This window comes from Stigmatopora argus, chromosome 3, assembly GCF_051989625.1.
Source record: "Stigmatopora argus isolate UIUO_Sarg chromosome 3, RoL_Sarg_1.0, whole genome shotgun sequence".
NCBI classification, from domain to species: Eukaryota; Metazoa; Chordata; class Actinopteri; order Syngnathiformes; family Syngnathidae; genus Stigmatopora; species Stigmatopora argus.
This window is the reverse complement of record NC_135389.1, coordinates 7,021,723-7,048,454: the sequence shown is the minus strand read 5'-3', so window position 1 is coordinate 7,048,454 and position 26,732 is coordinate 7,021,723. Positions and strand designations below refer to the sequence as shown.

Here is a 26,732-nt window from a genome sequence, read left to right as displayed (position 1 = left end):
CGCCTAAGTATATTTAGTGCTCTTACTCCTTTCAGCAGTTAATGGGGTTTAATAAGTACCCTGACTGTAGGCTTAAGTGCTACAGGTGACTATTACAGGGGCTTCTGAAGACAGATAAAATGACAGAAAAATAATAGCTTGTGTCTTTTCACTAACAAATACAAAAGCTATGTCGTCGTACTCTGACTGAAGACTTGAATTAGTTTCATAAATAAGTATGTAACATATCTAAATGATATGAAATGAAATACATTGGCATTGCTTTGCTCTAGTTGACACCAATATCATATTTTGTTACTTACTGTATATTAAATACAACAATATGGCATTTTTAAAACAAATATAAACCCACAATAGATAATAAGTATACTAACAAATGGGTTATTTAAGGTGTAATTATGGGGCTGGTCTAGTGAGTGACATCAGGAACATGAACAGTTATTGTAATTTCCATCTGAATGTCTGCAATATTACTATTTATTTTTTTATAGCTGAAGCTCCAACTTCAATTACTGCTGGATCAAGTGCTAAAATTTAAAAGTTAACTAAAAAATTGGTAAGAATTGATATCTCACTGCAGTCATGAATGCATGCGGAAGATAACACAATAAGTGCCAAAAAGGTGCCAACTAAAGTACTTAAAAACATCCTATAAACTGTGGCTTTTCAAATGAATACTGAAAATACCAACTGTTTTTTCAGTGGGTGCATTGAAAAATGTGCGTGACATAATTATTTTTTTCTGCAAAATACCTGACATCTATAAAGTACAGCAAAAGATAAGTCTCGAGAAATAATTTAGAAGCTAAGCATCGTCATAAAGGCCACAAATAGGACCCATGCATTTTATTTAATTGCATTGCCAGCCCTCACCCTCTTTGCTAATTACATTGCTTAGTGAGGACCGGCACTGATTCTGCGGTACTAAACAGAGAACATTGGTTTCATAAGGGAGAAGTGAATGATGCTACACTTGAGGGTTTGCATTAAGTTCAGTGCGCTTATTTGTTTTGTGGTCACTTACTGCATTGGTGGTGCCATCTGTGTCTGTTAGCCTCTGGTGCAGATCAAAGCAGACTGTCTGTAAGGGTAAGCACAAAAACAATATGCCAGTCAACAAGACTGGAGACTAACAGAAAAAATCTTGAAACATACAAATTCACTTTGTAAATTAGTGAATAGCAAATACATAATAAAGGAGAAAGTGGAAGTGTGTTTTGGTGGTTTAAATTATTTTGAATGTACTGTTGTTACACAAAAATGTGGATTCATTCATCATTTGGACTTGGAAGCGGATAGATGGTGTACCCAAATGCGAACCACAATGTGAAAAACAATAAACTTTGAAATGTTCTCAAATCTGCAGTTCACAGCAACTGAGTTAATACTTTGGGGAGACCCTTCACACAACTTTCCCTTTGTGCTTGAATGATTTTTCCCCCCAGTACTGTCAGGCTGCATTGAAAAGCACTTTCACCATCTTACAAACAAGTGTTAGATCTTCACAACTTAACCCCAGTACGGTTAACCAAACTTCCCTCATCAGCAGTGTTCCAACATAAAAGGCTTTATTGTATTTCACTGTTCCAACAGGGAGAATTGTAAGCAAACATCACAAAAATAAACATAGCCCTGAAAAATTAAGACCACTGTGAAAGTGTGCAATGTATTTCAATAATATACTTTGCAGTAGCTTTACAGCACATTATATTATTTATAAGTAATGTGTATATGTGAACCTAAGGAGTTGTCCAGTGGCTTTATATTGGAGTGGAGGAGGGTTTTGCTTCTGAATTCTCAATTAAAGTAGCCTAGTTACGCTCCACTCTGATAACTTGGGAGTCATAAAAAACTTAGTAGTGCTGTATAGTCATTCAATAGAAGCAATGAAGCCCCCGTCCAATTAAGTGACTGGTAACCATGCTTGCTACTGTGAATAAATTATGGCCTCACTCCACACTTAAGTGATCACAGCAGTAGAGACCACTGGGGTTTGGCTAAATAGGTAGGGGTCTCTCTCTCCCCCTCTATCTCTCTTTTTCTCTTCATGAGCTGGGTCGTAGGTGAGGACATCCTAACATGAGGACTGACTGTAGATAAAATCACACATACAGACATTGACGTAACGATTGACGTAAAAGGCAGTATCTAAGTGGAAATTTCACAGTTTAGATCTGTGATCTCCTAAACCAATTTTATTTCATCTGTCTGTAGGGGTCTGCTTGCAAATCAGTTTCTAGTCTTATCATGTGAAAGGCTAACAGTGCACTACTTGCATGTTACACTTAAAGAAAATGTGAAGATGACTGCTGATTGGTTATAAATGGGGTCAACTCTGTTCTTGCCTGCAGAAGCACAATACACTTTTTTTGCATGTCTCCATCTAATTTTACCAATCTGCCATCTAACACCCCTTGCCACCAGAGTAGATTTGGCCATCACATGAAAGAAGAGTCCTGTGTTGCAGCTTTTGTATATAAAAGAGTAATTTTACACAATTGTTTTCGCTAATATTATTCTTTAGTTTGATGTACTTTAATGAAACTGAAAAAAACAAAGGTAAACTGTAAATAAAATTTCTACTTACAGATTTCTCATTCCTTTGGGTCAAATCTAATATCCTGTCCACCTTTTGGCACCAAATGGTCTCGAGAGGCCTAATTACCTACACGTTTTCAAGCTGTTGGCCTCAGGTCATGAATATTCTAATAGTAATAATTCTGTAGTACGTAAGAGGCATGTTTGCAGTTATTTTGCCTAAAATGTAAAACAGAACCTTCGTGGAGTTCCATGTTTTTTAATGTAATGGATTTTTTTTATTCCCTGGGCATGTGCACACAACACAGAGCAGTAGATATGAACCGCAGCTCACAAACCCCCAAGAGACAACATGAGAAATGCTGAAAACATTACACACAAATCATGCTCAAAAGCCACTTGATTTTTTGATTCATTCATTTTCTGAACCACTTTATCCTCATTAGGGTCACGGGGGGTGCTGGAGCCTATCCCAGCTGACTTCGGTCCAGAGGCAGGGGACATCCTGAATTGGTGGCCAGCCGATTGCAGGGCACAAGGAGACAGATAACAACTCACACTCATACCTAGGGGAAATTTGGAGTGTCCAATCAGCCTACCATGCATGTTTTTGGAATATGGGAGGAAACCGGAGTACCCGGAGGAAACCCACACAGGCCCGGGAGAACATGCAAACTCCACTCAGGTGGACCGACCCGGAATTTGAACCCAGGACCCCAGAGCTGTGAGGCCGGCACACTAACCACTTGCAACACCGGGCCGCCCGGATTATTTCATCATTTAAATAAATGTACTGTCAAACCTAGATAAAATTAAATAGATTTTTTCATTCAACCTGTGGAAAACGAGTTAAAGTACAGGAATCTTGATAATGTCAATGCTTAAACAAAATAAAAATGAAGGGAGCTTTATGGGTCTTTGCCAACCTTAAAATTAGACTGATATCAATCTGAGCAGCAGCATAATTGGATTAAACGTTGTATATCAGATGAATGATTTCCACTGGCATCATTTGTAATCCTGTACAATTCTTTTATTACCGTCTTTAGAATGTGGGAGGAAACTGGATTTCCTGAAGAAAACCCACACAGGCCCGGGGAGAACATATAAACTCCACACAGGCAATGTTCCCTCTAATTTTTCGTTGGTCTGGGCAGAAAGACAACCTCCCTGAGCGCACTGAGTACCAGTGTGAGCGACATCATCGGTACTCGGATGATTCGCCTAAAGACGTTTCGCCGACGGACGTTTGACAGACGGGCAGGTCGCCGAATGGACATTCCGCCGAATGTTCATTCGCCGAAACGGGATTCGCGCGCTCGCCCCGCCCCCGGATCGTGTGTGTACAAGTTTTTCAACCTCAGCCCGCGGGCCATATACGGCCTGTTAGGATTTTTAATCCGGCCCGCCGCCGGCGTTGTCCAAATTATAGTAAACATCAATGTTAGTCTACCATCAATGGCAGTCTGGGAATAAGCACTCTTGGGCGGGCATGGCAGCCCGGGAATAAGCACTCTTGGGCGGGCAGATGTAGCAGAACCGAGCTGTAAAATGACAGAAATCGGGTCAAATCCATCCTAAAACAGCATTTAATGATTAAATACAAATACTGGAGCTCTTTGGACATTAAAACCGAGCCCAGGGAAGTGAATTCCTCGGTAAAATGTCGGGATGATGTCGCGATGGAGGCAAAAAAAACGTCTATATACGTCCATTCGCGAAACGGCTGAAAATGCTCTCAAATTCGGTCAAATCCAGCTGAAAACAGCGTTTAATGATTAAATACAAATACTAGTATTTGTATTTAATCATTAAACTAACAAATACTAGTATTTGTATTTAATCATTAAACGCTGTTTGAACGAACGGGCATTCGGCGACCTGTCCGTCTGTCAAACGTCCGTCGCCAAAACGTCTTTAGGCGAATCATCCGGTCACGACATCATCATTGCTCGCTATGGGCATACCAGTATCACACCTGCCACAAGTAGGTGCATGTCAATGTTCTCTCTAATTTTTCATGTAAAACATGTTGTAAAACACGAAAAACATAAGAGTGGACAGAGCTACTGCCACTGGCTGCCGCTTAAACGGCACCATCATGGGGAAAGGGGTAAAAAAAAAAAAAAAAAAAAAAAATTGAGGGGATTTTATTTACTGCGCGCCATATGATTGCTGCTGCGCAGAGAAGACGAGAGTAGTGCGCAATTGTGCACGCGCGCAGCTTAGAGGGGACATTGCACACAGGTGGACCGACCTGGATTTGAACCTAGGACTCCCACTGTGAGGCCGACCTGACCACTCATCCGCCGGGCCGCGCGGTTTTTAATTAAATAATGTATTTAATTTTAACAATTGAGAAATCATGGCATGACTGTGACTTGGTTGAAGGTTGTCATCTGTGAGGTTTGGCATTTCAATTTGCATGTGAAACCTATCTGTAAATGGTTGATGATGTGACGTCAAATTGTCATCTTATGCAAATACCTGCTCGTTCCACATGTTCAGTAACCTAATTAGAGCTGGCTAACTGATAACACAGCTAAATGTTGACATGAACCTAAAACACTTGCATGCAATAATTTCTTCAGATTCTCTGAAGCTTGTAATAATACACATTTTATGAAATAACTAGATTCATTGCAATTGTAGGTTGAAGAAGACGTCTTTAAACTTTTCAACTATTTTGTCACACACGTTCACAAATACGTGAGCGTCACCTCATGTTTGCTTAAATACTTTACTGTACATAATCATCGCCAGGAGGAAGATTGCACCCACCCAACACTAGGTCCCTCTCTTCTACGGGCCATGCAGTGTTTACAAAAATTTACAATGAATCGGGGACCAATCAAGCATGTAGTCTGGCGTCTGCCCTATTCTGCCTGGTTTGCTTACCTTTCATCTACGCTTATTCTCCTGCCAAACCTCTGCTATAACTACTCATTAGATACAGCTCATTGAAGCCTAATGTAAAGCGGCTGTTAATCACAGTAACATCGTCAAACATAAGGTTTTCCTGACTCATGAATTCCATAGATATCAGTATATCACACTTAAAATGCAAATAACATCTGCAGAAGATCTGGAACCGCTGACAACCACGGCTCTTTTACCTCACGAAGGAAGCATTTTTTTCCAAATTCTGTATGAAATTGATCATTCTTTATTGATCATTTAAAAAACACGCAAAAATTTGAGAAAAACACTCTAATAATCAAATAACATGAACAATGTTGCCGCTCTGATTACTGTAACATTGACCTTTTAAGTCCCTATCTAATTTCTGCCTGCATCAAATGTGAAATACAATAATTCCTCCCTGGAGTTATTATTAAGTTATGGCACAATCAATATGTTCCTTTGAAGTCTTTTCTGTATGTTCTGAGAAAAACTGACCTAAATTGTTTCTTTCTTCAAAATTCAGAAGAGTTAAAGCTTTAATGCAGGAGTCTGCAAACTATTCCAGAGCTGCTGAATTTCATTCAAACTACGCAAGACTGTTTCGCCAATCTGGTGTTTATTTATGTTTTTATATTTATATATATATATATATAAATATAAAAACACATATATATATATATATATATATATATATATATATATATATATATATATATATATATATATATATATATACACAATAAATACGTAAATATATATGTACGTTTTTTTACAGGAAATGTGTCAATATATATATTGATATTCATTTATGTTCTGTGCTCGGACAAATATTGTTGCACACTAAAAAGATAAAACTATATTGTAAGTTATTAGAGTGAGTCTTATTAGGGTCTTGCACAGGCTCGGCTCAAGATTCCATTTCCTGCAGCTTTAATGCCAATGCAGTAGTATATTAAATATTAAACAGATATTCATCCTCAAACATACCATCATAAATTGTACTTAGGGTATAAAAGCTCTCTTCACACATGCTGGAAAATATCCAGTCCCTCTCTGTTCTCCTTATTCTATTGCAGATGGCTTTTGGCGGGAGGTTGAAATGCTTCCACAAGATTGGTAGGGCACATATATAGACAATCATTCCCATGTAAAATCAGATAGCAAGAGAACAGAGAACAGTAGAGGTGGCTATCTAATAGTCAGGTAACCTGGCCAATAGATAAAATCTTAGCTGTGGAAAATATATGATGAAGTACATATTATATACGTACGTACCCATATGTTTTAAAACCCTGAAGTACCAGGGAGTGTCCCTGGAGGCAACTTCAAAATAGAGAAATCAATTATGAAATTTTGAGTTTCATTTATATTGTGAAATGTTTTAAATATATTTGAACAAATGCGGTGTAGCTGCAGTTGCAGATCCAGTCAGATTTTCTGAATAAAGTCGTATGACAACTGAATCATTGATTCCCAATTAGTCAGTAAATTCATGTTTTCTGTCTGTTGTTGTCTTCCAGCAATTACCAAAGTTTTCTTTTTATTTAAGATTTCAGTGTCTGTGTTCATTAGAAAAGTATACCTGATTACACAGCTTTGCATGAGTATCTCAGACATTTTATTAATTAGAACTCAAATGTAAGTTTCTTTTTCAGTTTAGTAGTCCAACAGCTCAAAATAAGGGGCCTTTTTTGTATAGATAGTTAATGGCTAATAATTTCATTCATTTATTAATTTTCCGTGCATTGTGTGTGTGTATGATGTACTGCATGCATGAATCCAATCAATTACACATTGGTTAACTGTAAAGGTGGGCAGAGACGGTAATAAAAGAATTGTACAGGATTACAAATTATGCCAGTGGAAATCATTTATCTGATATACCACGTTTAATCCAATTATGCTGCTGCTCAGGTTTATATCAGTCCAATTTTAAAGTTGGCAAAGTTGCGAGTGGTTAGCCTGCCGGCCTCACAGCTCTGGGGTCCTGGGTTCAAATTCAGGGTCGGTCCACCTGAGTGGAGTTTGCATGTTCTCCCGGGCCTGTGTGGGTTTCCTCCCATATTCCAAAAACATGCATGGTAGGCTGATTGGACACTTTAAATTGAAAAACAAAATCAAACAAATACGGTAAATAATATTGTTAAACAAAGATATTTAAAATGACCCGGCAGCCCTACGAATATTTGTGTCATGTTTGTCCTACTACAAAAACATTTTCCTCTCCCCCATTTTCAAACATTTTTGAAGAAACTTCAGGGAGCTGCCACTAGGGCAGCGCTAAATAGCCACATGTGGCTCTAGAACCTGTGGTTGCCGACCCCGGCTCTAGACCACCATCTATCCTCAGTTCCAAATTTGTAGACCAGGAGAAACAAAATACCCCAATTGAAAAATATTTCCATTTATCCCTTCATTTTCCTTACCGCTTATCCTCACAAGGATCGCGGAGGGTACTGGAGCCTATCCCAGCTAACTATGGGCACCAGGCAGGGGACACCCTGAAATGGTGCCTAGTCAACTGGAGGGCACAAGGAGACGGACAACCCAGTAAGTTTTAATGAAGTAAGGTGAAATCATGGCTGTTAAGAAACAGCCTTGCAAGACTACTTGTCTGATGCATTCAAGGCTTCCACTAATGCTTTAAGCTAGATTTCAGGTTTTCTGCTTCTTTTCAACAATAGTGTACAAGGTACAGCAGGGTAAAACGTATGAATTACAGCGTGAGGGCAGACATTCAGGCATTATACAGAATGTGAATGTTTCGATGGTTTCTTACTTTATTCTCCAGTCGCCCAATGAGTTCTGAAAGGCGAATGATTTGAGCCTCCAGACCCTCCTTCCTCACTTCCACTGCACCTGCAACATGCAAACACATATGAACAACCTAACTATATAATTAACATATAATATATTTGAACGGTATTGTTTTAAACTATGCCTGTAGTGTTGGAAATAATTAATAGTACATATTTTACTACCAGCCCAGTTCATTGAAGTAAAAAAGTGATTTACTGCAAATCTATGTTTGACATATATCGTAACAATTTCATCCAATTTCTACTTTATGATTTACTGGAAAATACACTAATCATTTTAGGACAGAAAAATCAACAAAGAAAACATCCATAAATGAAACTATAAGCTTGCCACTGCTCGGCAATTAGACTTTCCTAAAAGTTATTTTTTAAAACTACATAACCTTCATCATATGTCAGGTTTTTGTGGTATATAAAATATATGAAAACCATAATCAATCCAACAACTTTACGCATTACTGTTAAGTGTGTTAGAGTGTTGTGAAGACACCCCTTCAAGTTTGCCTGTTTTAGCCATTGTTTAGAGTTGATATATTATGACCTTGCATCAAAGCTTAAAATAGTTGACAGTGATGAAAAAATGTGTCTGTGTTTTTTAGGGGTGGGAATCGGTGAACAGCTCCTGATATAATACAAGGCTAAGGATAACAATTATCTCACAACATGGTGATACAAAATGGGCCAGGAAATCAATCTACAATATTTTACGATACAACTGAAAAACAAGTCATTTCTAAGTGGAAAGATAAACAATTTTAATTTTTGCGCTGTTGTGGAAAATCTGTTAATATTTTATCTTCCTTACTTGACAATAAGAATATTTCAGTGCAACATTTCTGAAAATTGATACAGCAACACGATATTATTGTAACATTTTTGTAAACAAAACAGTTTCTTTCTTAATTCAATGACAGTGATGGGCATCAAATTTATTTTAACTGGAAGAACTGACTTTCAATGCTCATTTTGAGTGCCATTGAAATCCATTTCATGTTGCTTGGGTCAGGGTGGTTGTCGAGAACGGTCAATGGAAGCCATTGAGTTAACATAGACACTATTGTAGTGGGAAAAAAATATCTAGTGGAAACTTTTGATACCAACCGGTTGGTCCATGTATTAAAGACTGCGATAATTTTAAAACCATTTGCCGAATCTTGGCGGCCTGACCTACATTGGGAATTGCAATACATACTATTACCATAATGATATAGTTTTACTACACTCTGTTTTTGTAAATTGGCAGGTAGAGACATAGTTATTCTTACATCCTGACTGAACATTGAGCTGTTTAACTGTGCTGAAGTCTACTTGGTGAGCCACATTTTTAATATTACTACTGTAGTACATATTTACAAAGTTATGATAAAATTCTGTCAAAAAAACTTATTGATCATATAATTGGCTACAGGACAATGGTAATGGCCAAAAAACCCAATGAACTTGAGGTTTACAACTGAGGACATCATAAAAATCATAAAAGAGCACTGTTATGTGGTAAATTGTTACAATCTTAGATATGTGTCATTCCTTTTTGTTCGGGTTTCATGTGGTGTGAAAATGGATCAATAAATCTCTTGTATGTGATGAGATGAATGTTATGGGATGGTAAGCTCTTGCCTTTGGGTTCTTAATTTTAACTATCTTGCCATGGTGCAGAGTATGGGTTTTCCTTTGAGATAAATAACAGAAAGCTAAAATAAAGTTCAGATTTTCTAGTATTCCTCATTGACATTATAATCATCACATCTAAAACAGCAGAAGCCTTGGTCTCCAGAGAATTCACAGAGGGGGAGATCTCATACAGTTCAAAGGCATCCGTCAGCAGACGGTACAGAGGAAAGGCAATTCATATACTGGAACACAATGAGGTAATTCATCAAGTTGAAAAATTGGCTGTAATCGAATGAAATTAAAAGGACCGGATGTCAGGGCCTGGAAAAAAATGTTGTGCCAAAAATTAATTTGTCTCGCCAAGTAAATCACTTTTAATTTTGGCTGGAAAAAGTTTAGCCGTAAAGGCAATAATTGAAAATTATTGCAATATATTTCAACTCCCGCTATTAAATCTTTTGTACATTTACAAAAGAAAATCGGTGTTTAACTCACTAAGTTTCAAAAACTTTTTGCGATAAAATGCATGTTTAGCGCTTTTGTGTCGTTGACAATACGTAAAAAAAAATTCAAAAACTCGACATCAGATTCTGATAGCCATGGTCTACCTACTAACTATTAAATGATTCCCATACTGCGTCCAAGCAGTCAGGGTTGTAGTCCCAAAATTACCATCCCAAATCCAGAAGAAAATTGCATTTTTTGGATTTGCGATTGCCGCAGTTGCAACAGCTTCAACCGTTGGTAGCATCAATCTCCGTAAAATTCAGTCTTACCAGTGTTCCGTTTTTTTTTACATGATGAGTCAATACGAGATAATGATTGCAATTAATGGTGCGCAATGCGTGCGGTCAACATGGTTAGGGAAATGCATGAGCCAATCAACTAGCACTAAGTGTCCCAACAAATAATTAGCAGCTTTGCGATCATGGTGATTACGCATGCTGGCGTGTTCGTGCACTACAAATACTCACAGTATTTGACCTTGAACGCATGGAGAAATTTTCGCAATGTGCGTATGAGGGTGCAAGGGCGTGTCTTGCGTGTTTTTATACACGCATGCATTTGCAAATTTCTCGCTCGCTATGGAGAATAGGTGAGGAAAATTACTGCAAATTTTGGTTCGGCAACCAATAATTGAAGTGGTTACCCTATTGCAGGGGACGAGGAGACGAACAACCAGCCACACTCACGTTAATACCTAGGGGCAATTTAGAGTGTTCAAGCAGACTATGGTGCATGTTTTTTTGGGATGTGGTGGGAAAGCAGAGTACCTGGAGAAAATCCACACAGGCACGGGGAGAACATGTAAACACCACACCTGAAGGTTGGAACCCACTAAGGATTGAACCAACGATCTCAAAACTGTGAGGCAGACGTGCCAACCACTCACACCGTGCATCTGTATAAATCCACTATCCATTTATTCATTTAGAGCTGCTTATTCTTACGCGGGTCATGATATACAATTCATACTCTGGTTAAATCAAATGTGCACTTTGATATATTGTATAGTCCATGGCAATTGTAATGACAGGAAAATTTAATCTAAAACAATCCAAAAACGCAGCTAATGTTCAGTCTTTCCTGAGTGGCAAAAACTCAGACTGAGGAAATGTCATTCATCATTGAAGCTCTGCCGAGTTAGTTCCTTCAGTTCTGACTGCAGTTCGCTTCTGTTTCTTTGCACTCATCACCCCTCTCACACACTCATCTGACCACCCCCATGGCTCCTGACAGCTAATTGCAGAGCTGGCGGCCCACTCTTCATTAAAAGCTTTAGCAGCCAGTCAATTAGCAGCTGCCTTCCTCCACACCAACACATACAAAAAAAATCAGCAATTAAACCAAAGTCTGTAACCACGGAGGCTCTTGGACATAAAAAGCCCAGTGGTCATTTTGATGGACTATGGAAATAATAACTCTGGTCAATTAAAAGTGATTCAGGAGTTGCAGCTTTTGCAATGGGCAGATGGCTGACAGAACCAGGCAACATGTTGAATGTCTCCTCATTAAAGCATAATTTTAGTAATTCCAGATTCACCCTTGTTAAAATGTTTGTGTGCTCCCCACTAGCTTGATGTTTCTGTGAGTTCTATACAGTTACAGTCAGATTTGAGTTTAGTACATGGTCAAAAGAGCAAGGACTATCCATTATGTTGTATCAGTGAGGTGAGTGGCAAGTGAACCTGTTTTGCCTACTAAGTTCAGCGAAGGCACTCAAGAGCAACTCTTTTAATCCCTGCTATATTAAATTATCTGCTTGTTCTCCTCTTGATCTTTCATAATCTGGCCACCTTTTTAATGTCGGATCTTATTTTGCATATCAAAGTGTTTTGTAATTTGAAAATTTCATATATAGAAGCATTCATGAGTAGAAGTCCCAATTTAGTGAGTATAAAACAGTTTGAATCTCTAAATATCTTTTTTCATTCAATCATTTATTTTCTGAGCTGCTTATGCTCACAAGGGCTGCGGGTGGTGCTGGAGCCAATCCCAGCTAACTACGGGCACTAGGCGGAATATCGCAAAATATCTCTATTTAGAAATTTAAAGTACATTGTGTGTGTGTGTGTGTGTGTGCGTGTGTGTGTGTGTGTAACTAGCATATGCACCAGTCAGTGCTGAGTCTGTGCATTGCCGACATAGGATGTTCTGTAAGAATAAATTGAGAGGAAATAGTAATAAATCAATATATCAATATAATAAATACGTATGTCTAAGATTTGCTTTAAGTGGACTGCCCAGCGGCTGAGTGGATAGCACGTCGGCCTCTCAGATCTGCGATTCTGGGTTTAAATCCAGGTCAGTCCACCTGTGTGGAGTTTACACGTTCTCCCCGGGCCTGCATATGTTTTCTCCGGGTACTCCGGTTCCCTCCCACATTCCAAAGACATGCATGGCAGGCTGATTGGACACTCAAAATTGCCCATGGGTATGAGTGTGAGCGTGAATGGTTGTTTGTCTCCTTGTGCCTTGCGATTGGCTGGCCACCAAGTCGGGGTGTTCCCCGCCTCTGGCCCAAAGTCAGCTGGAATAGGCTCCAGCACCCCCCGCGACCCTAGGGATGATATAGCGGTTCCGAAAATGAGATGAGATTTGCTGTAAACCTCATTTACTGTAAACAAATGGTAAAGGTGACTGCTCATTGGCTGTGAAATGTGAGTCGATGCTTTTCACACCCACAGCAGCGTAAAAAAAACTCATTCAAATGCAACGGAGTAATGATTGGGGATTAACCCTTTTTATCTCAGAACTGTGAAGGGTCCTGCTAACGGGTCATCAACAGTGCTCCTCACGTAGCACAATTGAAAAGTAATTAATGTAATGTATTCTTATGCATTTACAGAAAGATGTGATGCATTTTCGTACATAATTTCCATAGAAATCACTTTGTTTAACACAAAGAGCATCTCATTTAAGGCATGGGTATTGAGACTCAGATACTCTGTGAATTTAGCATATAAATGAACATGTAAAAAAAGGTCAAATTTACTGACAATTTAAAAAAATGCACATTTATATTTACTGCTGTCAAAAAGACTATATTCCTAATAGATCACAAAACAAATTACTCATACTATATCGATTTTGATGAATGCTTACCTTTTATTTGCACATAAAAACGGAATTTCCTGTTGCAACTACTGTTTTTACTGTGCAGGGAAGCTATTGTTTCTGCTTTTTTTCTATACACAAATTCAAACTACCATGCAATAAAAGTCAGTAAACAGATCCTTATGACATGGTACCTTAAAGTCAACATTTCACCATTTGTCCAATTATATTTTTTTCTACCACATTCATGAATGAATACTTCACTTGCACAACACAGCTGTTTCTGGTTATGTATATTGCCTGTAGTTCTTTACCAACATAACCCAGATTTTTTTCCGGGTTAAAATATGAGCAGTGCATGCACCAATGCATACAACTCCTCTAGTTTGTCAATTAGCTTTAGTTTATATTTGGGAATCTGGTGCAACACCTGCTTCTCTAAAACACCTGGGAAATTGTGCTTTGCTACTAACCTTGCTACATGACATTATCTTCCAAAAATGTATTACATTATCAGTTTGTATATCAAGGCCGCCTGGTGGTGTAGAGGTTCATTCGCCTGACTTCGCTGCGGACAAGCGCGGGCTCGTGGCGATATGATTGGGAGTGTGGATGGTTGTTTGTCTCTCTGTGTGCCCTACGACTGACTGGCGACCAGTCTAGGGTGTAGTCTGGCTTTCGCCCGAAGACAGCTGGGTTAGGCTCCAGCAACCCCCGCAACTCTCTCGAGGATGGGCGGTATGGAAGATGAAATTAATGAAAGCTTGTATAACAGCAATAAAATTTCTGAATAACATCGTAAATCTTGACGCAAGATTTGTCGTTAGTTAATGTGTCCCTGGACATGAGGTAACTGTTCCGTCCTACTTTAACGTCATCAACATATCGTATGTCAGGCGTAAATGTGCATACATGCCCAAATATCTGTCCCTACATGCCATAAATTGTTAAATGCAGCAGATTTTAAATTGCAGCCGATGCATTGCATACAAACACACTGCAGCAAGTAGATGCCGTACCTAGAGTTGGCAGTGGATATTTTTAGCTCTTTTCGATTCCCCCCATCCTTTCCAATCTTCTGATCTTTACGCAGTTCATCCGCATTCCACTGCCTGGAATATTCATTGTTGTATTGTATGTCAATGTGTTTTGATGTTTCCCAACGATTTCAAAATATTAGCCATCTGTAATTAATGACTCTGAACAAGATTATGATGATCCAAAAATTAGAATGGGGAAGTGAAGCACTTAGAGACAATCAATGAGGCACAGGTAGAGTAGGTCAATGCTACCCTTGTTTGTAATAAAATCAAATTGATTCTGATTGATCTGATTAACGAATAAAGATGTGTCCAAATTCAGCATTTGAATCCAATTATAGCTCTGAGGATTTTTTTTATTGACTTGAAGCAGTAGATGAAAGGAGATTCTAAACCATTATTCCAAAACATGCTTTATGATCATTGTGTGAATAGATAGATGAGCATTTTTGTTGAAATACAAAAGCATGACCAAAATATGCAATTGTTCAGCTGAACATTAAAATAACTTCTCTATCCCAGCTGACTTCGGGCCAGAGGCGGGGGACAACACCCTGAATCGGTGGCCAGCCGATCGCAGGGCATGAGGAGACGGAGAACCATTCACGCCCATACTCATACCTAAGGGCAATTTAGAGAGTCCAATCAGCATACCATGCATGTTTTTGGAATGTGGGAGGAAACCGAAGTACCCAGAGAAAACCCACGGAGGACATGAAAACTCCACACAGGTGGACCGACCTGGATTTGAATCCAGGACGGACCCCAGAGCTGTGAGGCCGACGTGCTAACCTCTCAATCTTCCCAGCCGCCCTGCACTGGTTGGAAAAATATTTTTCAGTAATCCAAGTCTGTCGAAGAGGTCAACAGCTCTGACATGTGATGTGGGACTTGTAGACCACTGTCTGCCTGCCCAAATCATGTCCAATCAACTGAGTTTTCCACAGATAGATTTCGATGTATCTGAGAGTCTGTCAGGAACGAACTGTGAAATTATGATGCAGCTGAACTCAATTTCAAGCTTTGTCTCAAAGGCTGTGTGATATTTTTAGCTCTGTTTGTTTCATTTTGGGGTGTTTTGTGAAATTTTGAGGTTTTCTTTAGTCACGAGCATCCTCAAGCATCAAAGTACCATATTTGTACAATAAAAAGGTGCCAATTTAGTTGGAATTTCTGTATTTAAGCCGTCTGATGGTGGGGATGGTTCACTCGCCTGACTTCGTTGCATGCAAGCGTGGGATCCATTCCCACTTGGTGGTGGTATTATTGAGCGAGTGAATAGTTGTGTGCCTCACTGTGTGCCCTGTGGCTGACTGCCGAGCAGTCTAGGGTGTAGTCTGCCTTTAGTCTGCCATACTCCTCCTTTGTGATTAAAGGCATCATTCAGTAAAAAACAGTTACAAGCCTTCTTGCAGAAAGAGGCGCAAACTTTGATATGCTATTGCAATGTATATAGCTGTTTGCCAGTTGTGCCATAAATATTGTTAATGACAACAATCTCTTTGGCCCCTATAGCTATTGCTCAACAAAAAATAGTAAGGGGCCTTATGTGGATGGTTCCCAACATGTTATCCTTGGTCTTTTTAGAGCAGTGATTTTGTTCTGTCATTGACATAGGGAACTTTGCGTCATCTTGCTCAGCAATATTCAGTTCAGGGCTGAAGGCTTGTCAGTCAGTGTACTACTGAATGTCGCGGTCAATGGCCGTGCTCACTCATACTCATACTGCCACTAGGAACAACATTGTTAGGATTAAGGGACGAACACATTTCCACGACTGGATAATTTAAAGAGAGGACAACATCAAACCATATACTCTCATTTTCCCCCTTGAATTGAGTTATTGTTATCAATAAATGGCAGTGCGGCAGGTGAGTGGTTAGCGCCTGCATTGGCCTCACAGTTCTGGCAGGGAGGGTTCAATCCCAGGTGGGTTCTGCCCTTCCCCTGTGGGGTATGTATATTCTCCCCAGCCTGCATGGGTTTTCTTTCATTTACTGCTGTTTCCCCATGGAAACTGCACTCAATATATTTTAGCATCCAGGCAATGCAATTTTGTTCTCTGTTAATCGATGATTGCTTTATAGCGTAAACAGCAAATATAGTACTTCCAAATCTACTATGTATGCGCTTTTGGACTGAATGTTTACGTGCCACTTTCCCCATTATGCAGCCTTACCAAACTCAGCAGATTCATGATTATATATAAAATCATTTGGCATTCATACATAGCGTATGTGACAAATTGCTGTTACAAGAGTCGTCAATGTTCTGCTCTTTCAGTGTGTGCGACATGGCACTTTGAGCGAAATGACCAACATCACTACTTCCTCTACAGACATCATAAAAATATGACTTATAGGCAATACAGTGCTCTAGCTTTACAAATGACTGGTCAGCAAGTAACTTTTAAAGCAAAACTGATTTTAGGATACTATAAAGCCATCTTAGCTAAGAAAAAAGAGATGGGAAATGTAAAGCATCGAAATTGGCTAACAATTTTGAAAGCTGGGCACTTGTGGGGACTTAAGAAAAAAAAAGCGAAAATGGAAAAAAAAATACAGCAAGATATGAGCCACAAGATTTAAAAATAATGACACTGAGTTCATTTCCTAAAGTACGACACTTTAAACAACTGAATTCCGTGCATATATACAACAATAATTAAAGAGGTAACCACTAGGGCAAGTCCTACTAATTATTATATATACTATTAATTATTGTTATTCTTTAAATTGAAAAGAGGATTAAATAACTTTCAGTACTTCCAAAAGTCTCTTCATGAAACCCTCCATAGAGTATCGAAAAAGTGTAATTCATTAGCTTGGTGCTGCCTTCACAAGGCAGGCAATATTAAATATACACCAATGCTAATATTTGGTTACATGACCCGATAGCAATTTCCTAATTGTCAGTAAAAGGAAAATTTGCTCATTGACGGTTTAAGTGTAGTGGTGTTTGGGGGATTGTATTTATAACTGGTAATATGTCCACTCGACATATGCCATCCATAGAGTATCGACAAAGTGTAGTAATTCATGAGCTTGGTGCTGGCTACACAAGGGAAAACAATCAATACCATCTTCAATCAATGCGCATGCTTGCTTTGCCATTTATAGCTGCCTCTTTGCATTTGGGGTCAAATTGCAGCCACCTAGTAATCATGCAAAACATAACACATAATTTCCACTGGCAGTGTTGGAGAAATTTGACGGCTTGTATTCCACTACTATATTGTTGGTCCCAAACTCTCAAATAAGCAATTTATTATATTTTACAAAACAGTGTTTTAGTGGAGCGTAAGTTACTATGAACAGCAGCTAGAATGATTAAGTAAATTCTACAACTAGAAAACAACGCAATTGAATTGGAGTAGTCACGGCAACATCCTTATCATTATTCACCTCATGCTGTGGATTGATTCAATGATGTTAACCGACAGTATTTAACCAAACAGTTGGATCTAGTACATGAGTCAGTCGACAATCAGACAACATGGACCAAGTTCTGTCTCTGTAAGGACCACAGCACCTTGACCAGTTGGACCTGATTTTATTTTATTTTTTAAAACAACACATCAAACAACACAAACAGTAATACCTCGATTATCGCAGTTAATGTGGACCAGACATGGCCACGATAATCGAAAAAACGCAAAATAGGGTGACCTTAAAGTTTTTTTTTCTTCAGTTTCAGCATGGATTTTCAAATTTTTATTAAAAAAAATAAACTAGTCCTAGTAGCAAGCGGAAGACAGGGGAGTTGCTTCTGCTTGCGAGTTTCAGCGTGGATTTTAGCATTTTTATGAACTTAAAAAAAAAATGTACCTAGAAAAAAAATCGATGTAATGAATCCATGAAAGTTAAAGGGTGAAATGGCGAGGTATTACTGTATTTCTGGCATCACAAATGTTTTGGCACACAGCAAAACCCACACACCAAGCCTTTTTTCCATTGTCAAACTATAACTGAAAAAAATACTGCCATGACGGTCATGCGGCCTTTTAATGATGTTGCATTGTCACCTGTCATGGCCTGTGACACAAAACTAGGCTGAATTAAGTGGATGATAAACTGCTGAGTGCCAGTGGAGCATCATCCGTCTAATCTTTGTGGGTGAGAACATAATCATACAATCACATAAATGATGGATCCAACCATGAAATATAAGGTTATCCTGCATTGTCTGCCTATGTGTGGGTGTGCATGGCACCTGAGGTAGTGTTGATGGTCCTGACAGGCTCCCTGGCACTGATTCTGTTGTTAGGGGGATAATCAGGAACAACATTGTCATGGTGCCTCTCTGACATCCGGGGACTCGTCTTAGCCGGAAGATGACTGAAACGGAATGAAATGAAATAAATCATCATCAAGTATTCAACATAGTTGGCCTATTTTTTTATTTTTATTTTTTTTTAAAGACCATTTTAGTCCTCTTGTGCCTTTTCACCCACCGGCCAAATTGGGATTTCTCAGTGGATTTGCTGAACAACAGACACATCATACGTAGACATTTTGTAAACACACACTGCATCACACAGGATTACCCGGACTGGCAGTGTTGTTCATCAATGGCATCCACGGCGCTCTCCACAGAATTTAACAGTGACTGGATCTGATTGGCTGATTCCTTCAGTAGGAAACGGGTCACAAACTGCTCCACATTTGTTCCTCTCTCATAAACCTGTTTAGAGAATGGTAAAAATTGCAGTATGTAAGACAACCAACAAAGTTTAATTTGTTTTTTAAAAAAAATCCTAATAATCAGATTATTCAATTGGAAGGTTATCTCTTTAAGAGGGCTTTAAAACATATATCGCTCTGATTTTTTTCACTTGTATGACATCTAATGGTGGTCAGCATTGTGCAACATTCTAACCACTCTTTCACCGGGCTGCCCCCATTATCATTTAAAATAAATAAATAAAAGCATTTCAATCATCGTCTGGCATTGTAATGGGATTGTCTGTTCATGTGAAAACTTTTTTTAGTCTTTCAAGGTTGTTTGGGACCCTAGAACAGGTGGTAAAACTAATTAATTTTAGTAATTTTCTCTGAGTCCATTTTGGCGGGCCATCAAGTGGTTGACACACTATCTAAATTCTAAACGGTTAAATATATTGAAAATATACGGCACTTATTTTAGAGGAGTTTAAAGCCCCAATTAGCATTGTGCAATGTCTTCTAGGAAAAGCGTTGGAAAAAAAGAGGCAGTACATAATATTTGATGTCACCTGAGAAAAAAGGATTAAAAATATATATTTGAATGTAATGGTTTTAAAATCAGCTGCCACTCATGTTATGAAAGCTTGTTGTAACCACTCATGTTACAGTCATAATTGACTGCATTTGCACCCTAGAGAGCAGAGTCAACCAGTCATGTCAGCTTTACTGTCAGAAGTCATAGTGCAGTGATTCAGGGAGGCAATTAAGGTTCTAGTGTAGTCAGCCGTTATCTGCTGCTCTCTAATCAAAGACAAACTCTCCCAGGAGATGCACATTCACGCAGGCAGCGTTGACTTCTATTATCTCAGTTGATGGCTTTCATAAAAAGGTACATATCAAGGTCCACCCACCATTGGAAATGCAATCAAACAAAGAAGCTGCAAACATACATTAACATCACCAAGAGAAAAATACAGCTAGCTATAATAGTTTTCATCCCCGGTGTGTCCAAACTATGCCCTGTGGGCTGATGGCAGCGCCCTGCCTAGGTTTCATTAACCAGGAAACAGCTTTACAATATATAATAATTTTTCTAAAAACATGTTTTCCTTTTCTGTTAGATCTAAGACTAGGTCATGGTACGCTGTTTAACAAATACATGGTCTTGATGAAAAAATAGATCAGAATTAGTGGATTATGATCTATTTATTGATTTAGTATTAACTTTTCACAGCAACCAAAAGTAAAGTTATCTCTTTTTGCTAAATCCGAAACAGTTACAATGTAATCTCCAAATAAGATTGGATATCACTACACGTATGCTCAAGCCTATTTTCTATATTACAATTCTGTACAGTACATGTCCTTCACATCATCGCTTTGGCCAAGTAGGCCTCGTGGGCCCAGCTACAAAACCTGAGATGGAAACACTATGATCTATAATTCATACAGATCACTAACCCAGGAGAATGTATTATTGGCCCGTGAATTTAGCTTGGCAATTAGCAACTGTACATATTATTAGGATGTGTGTGTTTGTGGATATATTTTATGGAGTTCAAATTCGGAAAGGCTGAATATCAAACAGTGGAACAATGATCGATCAGCACAAAAGGATCACAGTTCTGAGATCAAGGGTTTGATTCCCGGTAGGGTTCCGACATTTGTGTGGATCTTGCCTTGCATGTTCTCTTGCAGGCGTGGGTTATCTTGGGTACTCATGTTTCCTCACACATCCCAAAAACATGTGTGATAGGCTGCTTGACCATTCAAAATTGTCCCTAGGTATGAGTAAGAGCATGAATGGTTGTTTGCCTCAATGTGCTCTGTGATTGGCTGGTAACCACGTAAGTGTATACCCTGCCTGAACAAAATGATTTTCACAGAATGAAATTAACTTTTGTATATAAAGAAGTGGTTCCCAATACTGGTTACTTTGAAACTTCAAGGAGCTGGAGAAAAAAAACAAAAACAAAGCCATGCATACATAATTTATTTACTTATACTGTCATATAAGCATAAAGTTACTTGCTAGTTGAAATGGATGTAGGTCGATCACAGATTTGTTTATCAAAACGTTATGGCAGGTTTGTAATCATTAGGTATATAAAAATGTCTCTCCCATACCTTTGGACATCCATTCTCAATTTAAGGACATGATTTAGGAAAGATGTAAAGAGATGAGTGAACTCAGATTTGTCTGGGGAAAGCTATGGCCTGGGTACTCTCTCTTACTCGGACACTGCAGTTCACCCACACACTGCTGTTAATGCACTTTCTTTATTGTCCTTTTCAAATAGCCCCAAGCAGTACAATGCCACATCTTAGCCTGCTGAGGTGTTCTTTCTAAAGGGCTCTGGAGCAGTCGAAATTATGATTTTTTTTGGAATTGATGCATTCCTTTTAGCCCATGACAATCAATAGAGAAGTTAAATTTATAGAAAGCCTCTTATCTCATAAAAGGTGCTGTGTGACAAACAGTGTGGACAAGAACATGGATGTCCCTCAAAGCAAATGTAGAACATAAACAAATAAATAAACATGACCGAGTTGTAGAACTGTTTTCTATGTTGTATTGACTACATTTATTCGCTTTCCGTACTGCTTATCCTCACAAGGGTAGTAATGCAGGTGCTGGAGCCTATCCCACCTAACTGTGGGCACTAGGACACCCTCAATTGGAGGCCAGGCAATCGCATGGCACAAGGAGACAGACAACCATTCACGCTCACACTCATTCCTACGGACAATTTAGCGTGTTCAACCAGCCTATCATGCATGTTTTTGGGATGTCTTTCCCAAGCATTTTTTAGTTGAAGGACACTTTTCTCAAATCTCATGGCACACCACCATCTGAAAATCGTTTCATTTAAAACTGTGACCTATATTTACAATATCAAACATTCTCATCAAAGTTTTATCAACAGGAATCACAGAAACGCAAAAAAGTATTTCAATATCTAATTTTTCAAACCAACTTTACTTTGCGAAAAGTTGAAATCCGTGGATTCCAAACAACTTCCGGTTCACACGATGTAAAAATAAGTAATGTACTGATTTTGTTCTTTTAATTTTATGTATTTTACTCAAGATTACTTCAATCTGTTAATATTACGCAAAAATCAGTCTTGATGCCACACAGACTGGGACCAAAAGCTCATTCCCATGAAACCAAACAACTTCCGGTTCATGTTGCAAGAAAAATCAGCAACAAAACGATTTTAGTCTTGTAAATTATGATTTTAATCTTTGGATTTATTTTCGTCATATCTCAATTTTAATCTTGTAATTTTACACATTTTCTCTCGAAATATATGACTTATTGGCAGGTAATTTTCCGCTGCAAATCTGACCATCTTTAACGGTACAGTCATACCTCGACATACGAGTGCCCCGACATACGAGCAATTTGAGATACGAGTAAAACTTTGGGCGAATATTTATCTTGAGATACGAGACAAATTTTGATATACGAGCACACAGCGGACGCGAGAAGGCTGCTTATAAGAACATCATGGGCATTGTCTTTCTGGTCGCAACTCCCTCGTGTAATGTCTCTACGAGCACTGGGCGTAGCATTGCATTCATTCAGTGTTTTTTCCTCCCGTAAGTCAGTGCAGAATGGCGGTGCTTGTTCGCTAATACGAGAGGAGTACTACTTCCCGGGCAAGTTGGCAAGTGGTCGCGCGTTATCCTATTTAGAGGACACTTCTGTGCATCATTTTGGGAATATTTTAAAGGGAAGACAAAAGTAAACAACCCTTGATGGTTGCATCTGAAAGTCAGGATGGAGGTGGGGCAAATAGAGAAGGTATAAAAATTTAAAACAAAACTAGAATTAAGTTTAGTGTAAGGTTAGATTAAACTTATTTTTGAGTGTCTGCATCGTAATCCAAGTTCATTTAAATTTGTTTATGTTATGTTACGAGCGCGTTGCCGTGCAAAAAGTCTCTCTCTCCCCCCATCCTCCCCTGTCTCTCTCTCTCTCCCCTCCGCGAAATCCATCTGATTTTAATACTATTAAACACATTTTAGTACTATTAAACCACTAGTTATTTGTTACTTTGTTAATAGATGGCGAATTAGAACAAAAAAAATGTTTTTCCAATTCAATATCCTTTTTTTGGTGTTTTTTTCAGATGGTTGGAACAAATTAATTTGTTTTTAGTTCATTCCTATGGGAAACGTTCATTTGAGTTACGAGTAAATCAACATACCAGCTCAGTCCCGGAACGAATTGAGCTCGTATCTCGAGGTACCACTGTACAGTCGTTGGGAAACACTGACCTATTGATTAGGATTACTTTCAAAAAGAGATATGAATAACTAGCCATTAATATTCTTAAAATATCTACACTTTTACTGAGAACATTTTTATTTTTAAATGAGTTTTTTAATTAATGTAATCATGGGAAATGTATTTGAGTTAGATTTTAAGAGTCTTTGTTTTAGTAGCTTTTTAGAAGTTTGTTTCTGATGCACGCAAAACTGTCTCTTTTTCTGTTTTTCTTTGATCCTCGACAAAGAGGATTCAGTGAGCTAACTGTAGTAAAGTAGAGGGGTCAGGACAGTGAAGAGAAAATTAGTTGTTATTGCAAGCAAAGTAAGAAGAAACAACAATGGCTCTAAGTACTGAACCAGCTGTCATTCTACACTTCAAAGGGCCACATCTATGTGCCTACTCATTTGCAAAGTAAGGATTATTACTTTTGGAGAGAATCTTGTCTGGTGTCTCTCAACACTACTGAACCTAACTATCATTCATCTGTAGATTATTTTGTTTTAGATATTTTGGGTATGGGTGTCTTTTTTTCCCTGAATTTGTGAGGAAATGTCATTTGTTAATAATGAGTTATTCCAATGGATCATAAACAAAATCTATTTAATATCATTAATATATTCCAGATTAAACACATTTTCCATAATTTAGCCAAGCAGTCCGACCACACGTCCTGCAGAAGTGCAAATATTTGTTCAATTTCTCAAGCAGTTCTGCTCGCTTTTTAGCTTCAAATGACTCAGACTGTGGGGGCAGTAAAGTAACAGACTAAAAAAACTGGATCTGAGGTGCACTTATCTCTAATGTAATTTTAAAATCAAAAACAGCTTGCTCATAGACATGTTTAATTGTTTTGTAGACTATAACTGCACGCTAATTGCCTTTAATTGGTTCTTGATAGATGGGTAGGAAATCCAGAACCAAACAGTTTTTATACAAGCATAAAATGTAATTTTAATATTACATGTATTCCTTAAAAGTAAGTTACTTTTACAGTACATTCTAAAGGAGGGTGAAAAAAGGAAAAGGAGATGTACTCAATGATGTGTTGTTTTTTTAAACACATCAGTATTTGGTGTTGATGTGTGTTGCAAGGTTTATCAGTCACTCAGATGAAAATATTGAGATTTAATGCATGATAGTGTCAAAATGGCGCTGCATGTGTATGTTCAACTTTGCTGAAGGAGATTTGGTGACTCATGACTCATTGTCTTCATGCACCTGCCTTGTTAATTTATAATTTTTCCATATGCCATTACAATTATCAGGCCAATCACTCCTCGTTTGGTACCAAGACTGGTCAAGACCCAAGAACAATGCAGCAATTCAATTTCTGCTCGAACTATTAAAAGTCAACTGCCACAGTTTTGAAATATTTCTCGCTCCTTCACTGTGACTTTCCCATGCGAGGAAAAAAGGTGGTAATTTTTCTTTCTTTGTCAATTTGATGACCACAGTATGTCTAAATTGAATATACTTTCAAAGAAAACATGTTTCGTTCTTCTTCAGGACTGATATTTTCGTTATGAATGCACATGAGTAATATGGTAAGTTTTGACTACACTCCATTCTAAACCCAGCAAAATTCTGAATTTGACAGCAGGGCTGTGACTTTTGGTGACCAGGATATGATGAACCTGGTAATCCACACCTCCTACACATTCAGTGTGTGCCTGTATGAATGTGAATGACACTAAAAAGCTACCATCAGGTTAGAGTTTATTCCAATCAGACTGCAGGCTTACAAACTCACATATGACACTACTCAGGCATGATGGGGAATTGCTGAACCTGAAAGTAGGGAGGAGGACAAAAAATTAAGATATGTGATGAAAGAATATTGACAATGGGTGAATTGGACAAAAACAGCATGATTATAGAACTGGCTAAAGAGACCAATGAAGTTGCCTTGAATCATTGTGTGTTCTCTTTGCACCCAATTACTGAGCAACACGACTCATTTTCATCACCCAAATGTATGCTGCATTATTCATGCTTAGGTGTAACCTCATCAACAACTCTGCCAGTCAGCCCCCTTGACACAGGAAAACTAAAATTCTAAACTTCCAGATCATTATCATCAATATAAGTTGTTTGCGTTTGCTTATACATTTACTTATTATAAGTGATGACTTTCTTAAATGTTATTTGTTGGAAAAGACCTTCAAACAGTTTAATTGGAGGAATGCATGCATCTTTCTAACTGTAAAGGAGTACAACTGTGGCTACTACTTGAATGCACTGTCACTCCACCTCAGAAAGAATCTGACTGCCAGCAATGGAATGACAGCTATATCATACAATTCCATTGTGCATTTTCCACAACAGAATTATGCATCAGGATCAAAGGACAATAAAGGCTATGAATTTATTCGAGGTGGTGGTTACATCTGGGACCTAACCAATCACTTAAGCACAGAAGTATAAACTGATTCACAGACACAATTAGGGAAGTGATGACCAACCAATATGCACAATATTGTGACTGAAGAGACCAAAATTGGCTTTGTGTAAAATTATGACGCAGAGTCAAGTCATTTTTAAAGACAGATCCAACATCGAGCCAGATGAATGTCATTATTACAAAGTACAATGCATTGAAACTAAAAAGTACTTTAATACATTCATTCATTTTCTGACCCACTTATCCTCACAAGGTTCACCACACTCATACCTAGGGGCAATTTAGAGTGTCCAACCCGACTACCATGTATGTTTTTGGAATTTGGGAGGAAATCGGAATACCCGGAGAAAACCCACGCAGGCCTAGAGAGAACCTCTAAACTTTAGTGTCAGAAATTTGTGTCTGTCGCCTAACTTCTCAAAGCTATGAAACTTTTTTTATTTTTTTTTACCAGTGCATCTGCACGTAATAGAACAGCAGATGGCTACAATCATGTTATGAAATTTATTGCTGCAGTACTTTTTGTACAGCTGCCTTTTTCAAGTTTTAGGCAGATGAAGAGGAGCAGGATTCTCATCAGTGGATATTAGTATTAGTATTCTATAAATTCTTCCTAACTTCTCTTCTCATTTTTACTACAGCTTGTAGTGTCTTTTACTTTGTTTATTTAGACAATAACGATTGAAACTCATGCTACCGTCATCTACAGAACTTATGGGAAACAGCATGTATCACAGTAGGCTATCCACTGAAAAATGAATAATATTGTGTGATATGTTCATTCAATGGAACATTTACATATTGCTGTTGTATACTACTTCAATCGATACCGTAAAACTGGCCTTTTGAGGGCAATTCGCCTACACCCTGATCGATTTTAAACAATATCACATTGGCCAAGCAGTATAATGTAAA

General features: G+C 38.3%; 1 protein-coding gene across 1 annotated transcript in view; it reads right to left on the bottom strand.

Moving 5' to 3' along the window:
- Positions 1–26,732, bottom strand: part of necab2 (N-terminal EF-hand calcium binding protein 2) — an 89,516-nt gene that overhangs the window by 19,028 nt on the left and 43,756 nt on the right. The window contains exons 6-9 of the mRNA XM_077595659.1: positions 19,017–19,153; positions 18,683–18,807; positions 8,222–8,301; positions 1,025–1,081 (exon numbers count right to left, since the gene is read on the bottom strand). Of these exons, the coding sequence (XP_077451785.1) occupies positions 1,025–1,081; positions 8,222–8,301; positions 18,683–18,807; positions 19,017–19,153 (399 nt within the window). The remainder of the gene's footprint in view (positions 1–1,024; positions 1,082–8,221; positions 8,302–18,682; positions 18,808–19,016; positions 19,154–26,732) is intronic.